Source organism: Theropithecus gelada, chromosome 14 (genome assembly GCF_003255815.1).
Source record: "Theropithecus gelada isolate Dixy chromosome 14, Tgel_1.0, whole genome shotgun sequence".
NCBI classification, from domain to species: Eukaryota; Metazoa; Chordata; class Mammalia; order Primates; family Cercopithecidae; genus Theropithecus; species Theropithecus gelada.
Genome location: NC_037682.1, coordinates 108,605,460 through 108,614,948, shown reverse-complemented (window position 1 = coordinate 108,614,948; position 9,489 = coordinate 108,605,460). Strand labels below are relative to the sequence as shown.

Sequence of the window (9,489 nt, the reverse complement as noted above, 5' to 3'; positions counted from 1 at the left end):
GGTCACATTGGCGATTCGAGCGGGGGTGGGGGGTTGGCTTTGGGTCGGGCATCCTGCGCCCCCGACTCGGGAAAGGCGGCGGAGGCTTCCAGGTTGGGGGCTCACTGGAGGTTCCCACCGTCAGCTCCCGGAGGGGGGCACCCGGGAGCCAGCGCCTCAGGAACCGGGGCCCACGCGGGAAGGTCGAGCCCGCCGGTGAGGTCACGGTTGCCATGGCTCCGGGCAGTGACGCGCGTCGGCACGTGACCCGTGGTTGCCATGGCGCCGGGCGCCGGGCGGCGAAGGCGCCCCGCCTCCCCGAGTGACGTCCGCGGCCCCCCCTTTCCCGCCCCCCCCTTGCCCCCTCCCCCGAGCCGGCTCCCCGCGGCCCCGGAGGTTTCACTGCACAACAAGATGGCGGCGGCGGCGGCGAGCGGAGCTGGCGGGGCTGCCGGGGCCGGGACGGGGGGTGCCGGGCCCGCTGGCCGCCTGCTGCCTCCGCCCGCGCCGGGGTCCCCAGCCGCCCCCGCTGCCGTGTCCCCAGCGGCCGGCCCGCCGCGTCCCCCAGCCCCGGCCTCCCGCGGACCCATGCCTGCCCGCATCGGCTACTACGAGATCGACCGCACCATCGGCAAGGGCAACTTCGCGGTGGTCAAGCGGGCCACGCACCTCGTCACCAAGGCCAAGGTACCGGCGCAGGGGCTGGGCGGCCCTCGGAGCGTGGCGGGGCCGGGAGAGGTCCGCGCCCCCAGCCGGGGGTCGGGGCCGCGAGCGCGGCGCGTGGTGGGAGCGTTGGGGGCCGGGAGGCGGGAGGGGGCCGGCCGCCGCGGGGCGGGCGCGGAGCTAGGGACACCTGGGACTCAAGGCGGCGGAACTCCATGCAGGGGGCCGGGGGCACAGAGCACCGACCCTGGGAGCCCAGGAGCCGGGCGCGGGGAGGGGTCCTTGGGGCTAAGGGCAGGGGGTAAAGGGGATGATTGGAAAGAAGGGGTCGGAACTTCCCGAGGGCCGGGAGACTGTAAACCCAGAAGACTCTGGAAGCAGCAGTTAGGAAATCATAAGGGAGTGAGGGCAGGGGCATTTGAAATGTGGACCCGGAGGATGGGGGAAAACAAGGGTGAAGTGGCAGACCCGGGCTTGTAAGGGGACCCAGGACGGCTGGGGCACGGACTGGGGATGTGCACGCCTGCAGGGCGCTGGGAGGTCCCAGGATCCTGGTGCCTTAAGACAGAGATAGGAATCCGCTTTTGATCATCTAAGACTGATAGATGGTGCGAAGGGAATCCCGAGGAGACACACGATTAGTGGAGGAGGCAAATGGGGAAATAAGGGGGAAATTGCTTTGCTTGTCCACAGGAAGGGGCCCAGGGAATGGGGGAGTGAGGTGGGGGTGGGGGGTGTCCCAGGTTTATGATGGCACTAGGTAATCAGGGGTTAAACAGTTTGGGAGAGCTGATTGCTGGTTATTTTTAGTTGTTAGAGGGTCGGGAATTGTGGGCTTTGTAGAACCCAGGGTGGGCTTTCACTGGTCGGGGGGAGGCTTGTGAACCCAGACACCGGGAGATTACACGCATCGAGCCCTTAGTTCTCAAAGGGATTTGAGGCGCTATGGGAGTGAAATTGGCCAAGGTCAATTAGGAAGCTATATATGTATGCATGTAAAATTCTTTCTTTGAGGAAATATGGTAGCACTTTCATGTAGCCTTCGTTGGGAGGATTGGAATCTAAGACATTTTGGTTTTGGTGGAACCCGCAAAGCCCATTTTTACTCTAAAATTTTCTTTGCTCAATATCTTACTTGAATGAATACTTTTAATGTAGTCATTCATTATGTTTAAAACTGCAGCTTGTGTTTTTCCTCAACCTGAGGAATGAAGAACCCTTACAGCTGCTGCCGCCTCCTACCAAAGCCACATCAATTCTCCTCACCTCCTCAGCCTAGCCTCTGGTTGTCATGACCTACCTTGTTTTTGCTTTTATGGCAGTGGCTTGTTTTCTGAAGCCAGTGACTTATCTAGGCCTTCTCTTCTGATCACTTGCAACCTGAAGTTCCTTCCCCACCATCTTTCTGCCTGAGGCTGCAAGGGGCCCTTCTTACCAGGGTGTCAGGGTGGGTGGCTGTGGCGAATTGATTGGTCAGTTTCACTTCCTCTGGAGGGCCCTCTTCAGCCTTTTTGTCTGTTTTTATCACAGGGCCTCAAGTCTGCAGGTCAGAGCTGAATGAGATACCAAAGTCCAGGGCTCCCTCAGACCCTGAGGGGAAGTCAGGGGAAGTCGATTGAGCCAAGACTTTGGCGTGCTCCTCACTTGCCATCCTGGCCCCTCACCGTGTTTCCAGTCTAGTTTACTATTAGCCAAGGCAAACTTATATTTACAAACAATATGCCTTGTTCCTTGTTTTGCTGTTTCATTTTTTTCTGCCTATTTTCTGTGTAATCACTTTGTGCTCCTGTGGTTATTTTGCTCTGACCTCTGGGGGATAGTCTCCATGAACTTAATTGGTTGCTTGGTTTATGGTTTCACGATTTAAAGAATTTTGAATCTTCCAGCCCTTGGATACACCAAAATATTGATAAAATCTGTTACAGACAGGGTTGAATGTTTTTGTAAATGTAATTGCAAACAGTTGATTCTTGGCTTTAATATAAAAGAGACATTTCTGTCTTCAGTAGTCAGCAAAGCCAGTGCCTAATTATGGCTGGTCTGCCCGCTTTCTAATTTTCATGTGTGTGTATGTGTGCGTGCGTCTGTTTTTCATAGTTTTTCTCTGAGACCTTGGTATCCTTTAGGACTGCAACATTTTAAACATTGGCTTGTTTACAAACGGGTGTCACTGTTTATGTTGGTTTTTATCTTTGATCATTTGTGGTATGCAGTTATGCAATTCCTATGTATGGAAATATTCAAAGTCTTGAATGAGACTGAAATGGCTTGGACAATGAGTTGCATGTGTGAAGGAGCCACACCAGCATTCATTTGTGTTTCTGTAGCAGTGTGCAATTTCCTAGTTACAGTTACAAGTGCTATATCTTTTGCTGCTTAAATTACTTTGACTACATGAGTGAAGCTTAATTCACAAGGAGTTGTCATGTGCTCTGGGTGAACCAGGAGCATAGTTTGGCCTGCTCCATGCTTCTCTGAATCCACTTTGGAAGGGGTTCTCAAATGCTGACAGCTTAGATGTGCCTAACAGCTGTTGACATACAGTATGATGGCCTATTAAGGTTATGGTTTGGTTATATAACCGTGGGGAAGGTGCATAGAAGTTGCCGAAGCTGCTGCTTCAGTTAACTCAGGTTGGTTTTTTTTCTCCCCATGCACTGCAGCCTTTATCTTACTTCTGCAGAGGGGTCCTTTGGAAATACAGAGTTATTTTTTTTCCCCCATCTGTTTCCAGAATGTATCATTTGTTGTTTTGTCTTTTAGAGGTGTGTGATTTTTTTTTTCCCCTTGTGGGAAATGGTCTGGGTTTTCTTATAACCATATGTAACAGTCAGACAGGTAATTCAGATGATACTTGTGTTGGCTGAAGGAGGTTAGGTAATAGGTATTTTCTGAACATCAGAAATAGTTATGATCCCCCTCCCTTTTTTTTTTTTTTAAACACACATGACCCATTCCAAGGACTAAGAGACTAAAGTAAACCTCATTTATTGAGTAGGATACTGCACTCCATCCAGTGCTACGTGGTTAAGCTGGCCCTTTCCCAAATTCTGTTAATTCTCAAACCTTCTAGAGTGGGATCCTGGGATGAATAAAATCAGTAGAGAAAAGTGAAGCTCTTCCTATTTGCTTGTTGGTTACTTTTGCAGCACGGCATTCATGAGCTCAGACTTCATATTGGCAGCACTGCAGTGCTTAGAGCGGCACTGCAGAACAGTTACCAGGAGAGAATGTTCAGCTGTGACATACTTTGGTTAGTAGCTCACCCTGGCTGTCTTTGTCCTACCTGCTTTGATTTCCTTTTTTTGGAAGAGCCTTACTTAGCTTGAGGTTCTCTGGCTCTGTTTTTTTTGGTAGGAAACTATAAAGTATTATAGATATTTTTAAAAAAGAATGTTTTCTGCTCTCAAATTACTGGTAGTCTGTTGCCTGTGCCTAATTATACCTTCACTAGTTGGACGATTGGGACCAAAGAGTAGATAGATTTTGTATGCATTTTTTTTCCTTTTTAAAAATATTGGGGAAGGGTCTTACTCTGTCACCCAGGCTAGAGTGCAGTGACACTACACTGTCAGAGTTCACTGTAACCTCAAACTCCCAGGTTCAAGAGATCCTCCTGCCTCAGCTTCCTAAGTAGCTGGGACTACAGGCTTACACCACCACACCCGGTTAATTTTTAAATTTTTTTTGTAGAGATGAGGTCTCATTATGTTGCCCAGGCTGGTCTTGAACTTCTGGACTCAAGCGATCCTCCTGCTTCAGCCTCCCAAAGTGCTGGGTTTACAGGCATGAGTCTGTAACCCAAATGCTTGGCCTGTATGCATTTTTTAAAGTATGCGTGACTATAAAAGCCTTTGGTCAAATACGTTTAAACTGTGTTTCAACAATTGTATATCACTTTCCTGTTACTGGTTCGTGCTAAGAGTTCCAGCTTTGGATAAAGCAATCTGAGTTTGAATCTTTTGCTGCTTAATAGTTGGGTATTCTTAGGCTGTGAGAAGTTATTTAACTTCTGTGTGCTTGGGTTTCCTCATCTGTAAAATGGGATGACAATAGTACTTACCTCGCAAGTTTTAGGTGTTATGAAGATTAAAGAAGATAGTGTATGCAAAGCTCTTAGAGCAGCGTGGTGCCCTAATAGTATGACATAAATGTTACATCATCATCATCATTGTTATCAGGTGTTGTAGTAACATGATAATATTGTGGACATAATAATAGTCCTCCTTTTTTTGCTTTTCACCCCTTGGTCACAGTTCATGAATGCATATGCCGTTAGTTTTGTGTAGGTAGATGCCATCCTGACGATACACTTTCATGGTAAAAAAAGTTTGCTACTATTTCAGGTGCCACTTTGAGATAGTCGGGTTTAATTCATACGGGGTACAGGCTGGCTAATCTCATGAAATCGGCATTTTAAAACAAATTTTCATTAACCTTTTTTTTTTTTTAAGCAGCAGCGAGACTTAGCTAATGAAAACTGTGACTAACACTGGCTTTTGCTTTGGGCTGCCTTGAATTTTCAGTGTGTTTTGTGTAACTAATTTTTGTTATGTTGATGAGGGAACAGAGTTGAGTGTAGTCTTTTCTCTAGAGGTTCACTTAAATTCGGTTTAAGTGAAAAGTTTAAGAAATGTTCCTGCAAGCTTAAGGACACATTTGTCCTTGCGTGCACAGGCAAAGGCCTTACAAGGCCAAGGTCAGAATTCTTAACTTTAAATATTACACAGAGAAGACATTTTGCCCTATGACCCCGTTTCAAATATTGACTAGCCAGGACACATCTGTGTGGTTCAGTGCAAACTCATTTCCATGAGGAAAACAAGTCAAACTGGGCTAAAAGCATTATTTTCACCTCTAAAGAAGAGTTTAATGAAGCACATGAGATGATGCTTTCACCCATTAGAAAACTGAAAACAAGATTCATTGGTAAATAGGAGAGAATTATGTCAAAAAGAAATTGAAAGCAAAATTTACATTAGGTGCATTTGAGGAAGATAGCCCCATCCCTAGACAATCTAGAAGTGACTATTGAAAGATGACTATGTTCAGTTTGATACAGTGGTGATGGGGTTACTAAACATTTTTGAAATTTTGTAAAGAGCTAAGACTGATTGAGACTAGTCTCTCCAGAGTCAAAACACCAGTATTCTGCTTTCAACATCAAAGATGTTTATTTTAACATTTTGACTTTGGTGCCAGCTCCCTAGAAAGTCATAGATCTCGCTCAAGCCAGAGGTGCCCAGACTAGTTATTCTGTGCCAGAAGTGCTGTTTTCATTTTTCAGGTTTCAATCTGGCTAATGTTTTCTAGTTCATTGCATAAAAGAGAACAAAATGGATGCTTTGAAAAGAAAAAGAAATGCTTTCTACTCACCAGAGCCACTGTAACTGCAAAACAACATCTAAGACATCTGCATAGAGATGGAACCTTTCCCTTAATCATTTATTCATTCAACACATTTATTGAATGCAAATTTTTTGTCAGGTTCCATTCTAGGGTCTGGAGTGTACCAATGAACAAGGGAGACAAAAAGCATCTGCCTTTCTGGAGCTTTCTAGTAGAAGGAGACAGACAAGAGACATGTAAAAAAATTAAAAATTTCATATAGGAATGAATACCAGGAAGAAAATAAATGGATTAGAGAATGCCTGGGGAGGGCTGCTGCCTCAGATAGAGTGATCAGGGAGGACCTTTCTTTCCAAGATGATATTTGAGCTGAAACCTGAGTGATGAGAAAAAGCCAACCTGGGAAGATTTGGAAGACAGAACGTTCCTTAAAGAAGGAATGGCATGTGCAAAGGCCATGGGGCAGAAGTGAGCTTGGTTTGTCCAAAGGTTAGACACAAGGTCATGATGCCATGGTACCTTAGCGAACAAGTGGAAGGATGGGGAAGGATGAGGCCAGATATGTAGGAGGGGCCAGATCATCTGGGTCTTGTGGCCATTTTATGGAATTGGGTATGACATGGGGGTGACATCAGAGAGTATCAAACAGAACACTAATATCACCTAATTTATGTTTTTTTTTTTTTTTTTTTGAGACGGAGTCTTGCTCTGTCGCCCAGGCTGGAGTGCAGTGGCTGGATCTCAGCTCACTGCAAGCTCCGCCTCCCGGGTTTACGCCATTCTCCTGCCTCAGCCTCCCGAGTAGCTGGGACTACAGGCTCCCGCCACCTCGCCCGGCTAGTTGTTTTTTTTTGTATTTTTTAGTAGAGATGGGGTTTCACCGTGTTAGCCAGGATGGTCTCGATCTCCTGACCTCGTGATCCGCCCGTCTCGGCCTCCCAAAGTGCTGGGATTACAGGCTTGAGCCACCGCACCCGGCCTAATTTATGTTTTTAAAACTTGACTGGATGTGGTGGCTCATGCCTGTAATTCCAGTGCTTTATGGGGATGAGGCAGGAGGATCACTTGAGGCCAGGAGTTCAAGATCAGCCTGGGCAACATAGTGAGATCCCATCTCTACAAACAATTTAAAAATTAGCTGGGTGTGGTGGTGCGCACCTGTAGGCTCAGCTACTTGGGAGGTGGAGGTGGGAGGATCCCTTGATCCTGGGAGTCTGAGGCTGCAGTGAAGTATGGTCACACCATTGTATCTCAGCCTAGGTGACAGAGTGAAACCCTGTTTCAGGAAAACAAAGCAAAACAAAAACAGCAACTCATATAGGTTATTTTATGGTTAAGAGCAAAAATCCTTTTCTGATGCTTTTCTTGGCACAAGGGAGGAGTTCAGTTTTAACAACTTATATTCTTTCTCACTGTAAAAGAGTATCGACATAAATTGTACATAAATTAAGCATGATCAGCCAACAAGTATTTGTTGATTTATTGGGCATGAAAAAGACCTTAGAGAGGTTCTATTCTAGTTCTGTTTTTTCCAGAGTCTGGAAAGACAGACTTAACAGAATTTATAATCTCAGGTTTTGCCTGGGGTGGTGGCTCACGCCTGTAATCCCAGCATTTAGGGAGGCTGAGGCAGGTGGATCGCCTGAGGCCAGGAGTTCGAGACCAGCCTGGCTAACATGGTGAAACCCTGTTTTTACCAAAAATACAAAAAATTAGCCAGGCGTGGTGGTGCGTGCCTGTAATCCCAGCTACTTGGGAGACTGAGGCAGGAGAATCGCTTGAACCTGGGAGGTGGAGGTTGCAGTGAGCTGAGATTGCGCCATTGCACTCCAGCCTGGGCAACAGGAGTGAAACTCCGTCTCAAAAAAAAAAAAAAAAAAAAATCTCAGGGTTTTAGGGACTTTGAAAGTCATTTAGACCAATTATCCATTAGATTCATGGCTCATCTCTCTCCTCACTCCCATTTTCCCGGAGTCTTATAGCTAGATAGTGGGGGAGCTGGAGTTAGAATCTAGGTATCACTATTCCTACTTAATTCTACTCTGACTTCTCTAATCACAGAAAACATTGCCCTTGCCCTCTGAGCACTCGCTCTTTTACTGGGTAAGCGAGAGACACATATACCAATTAAAGTCTAAGATATTTATCCTTTCTATAAAACAAACCAAAAGCAAGATGTTATGATGAGAGGAAACATTTCCGAGTAGAGAGGAAGAGTAAATATTCCAACCCTGTATTTCACCTGTCCTTTGGCATTATACCACTCTGTCACCTTTGCCAGTAACCTTGAGTACCCTATGAGTCCACTGCTTTGCCTGTAAATCTGCTGGTCAGATGCCCCTTGGCATGACTGAGATATGAAGAAAATAAAAAGGGAAAGAAGTAAACACAACATGCAAAGACCATAAAAGTAGTCTGGCTTATGTGGTTTTCTCATGTCATTATATCCAGCCAACTCCTAGGGAATATTGGTAATTACATATTTGTATTGCTGGGCTGGTCAGATCTACCTTTGAGGGTATGTTTCTTTGGTGGGCTCCTCACTTACTAAATCACAAACACTTTCCAGGGATGGTGACGTCTTACAACTCATTAAGAGAACTGGTCATCTAGATACATACCTTGATGACACAGGTGAGGGTCAAGAGAACCACTTATATTAAGGGTTCCTCTTGTTTTTTTTTTTTTTTTTCCATTATCCTAAGTAAACACAGGAAGGGATTCTTCTTAATATAGTTGTGGTTTCTGGTCTGTGGGCTATGGCTATTCTCCAGATGAATGACCTCACCTATCAGGTAGGTGAGTCCCTGGCTCCTCCTCATAGTGAGTAGCTTGGTCCCTTTCTGGGATAACAGTATAGTCATACAGTCCTGTGGATGACTGATAACATCAAGAGCATGAAAATTATATACATTCAAATGGGCTTTTATCCTAATCTAATAAAACACTGCTAAATAAATGGCGTAGGCAATGTCTTTGAGAAGTCTCAACAGCCTTGAATGATTTAGCTTGAAAGGCTTCTTTTGGATCTGTTCAGAATAGAATTGCGGAAGCGAGTACAGAACTGTTGGATGAGCCATCACTAAGTTATGTTAGGAGCATATTTGTGTTTAGCAGGTATGTGATCCGTGGTAGACAAGGAGCCTCTGGACACTGATGGTATTTTATCTCAGACAGGCTTTTCAAAGAGGCAGGAATCAGATTGTGAATACTTAGCCACATTTCCCAGAAGTTGAAACGGAAAGAGAAGCAGACTCATTGCCTGTTGAAGCTTGTCTGTGTGGGCTGAGCTCATTCAGTTGGATGCTTTCAGCCAGTTATTTTAAACTAAATTTAGGTTTTGATTGGGAAGTTCTGAAAAATTATCAAATTTCTGCCTAGTTTCAGCTCCAGCGCGTGTTTACCAGCAGTGTACTTTACTTTTCATAGCTTCCCCCAGACGAATTGAGTGTGAAAATGCAGGTTATTTACCCACATTTCTTGAGATGGAATTTTTTG

At 45.9% G+C, this 9,489-nt stretch overlaps 1 protein-coding gene across 5 annotated transcripts in view; it reads left to right on the top strand.

Moving 5' to 3' along the window:
* The first annotated feature begins 393 nt into the window (after positions 1 to 393).
* The window catches only part of SIK3 (SIK family kinase 3), a 258,789-nt gene continuing 249,693 nt past the window's right edge, over positions 394 to 9,489 (top strand). For all 5 annotated transcript variants that reach the window (XM_025355478.1, XM_025355477.1, XM_025355474.1 and 2 more), the window contains exon 1: positions 394 to 666. In XM_025355478.1, the coding sequence (XP_025211263.1) occupies positions 394 to 666 (273 nt within the window). The remainder of the gene's footprint in view (positions 667 to 9,489) is intronic.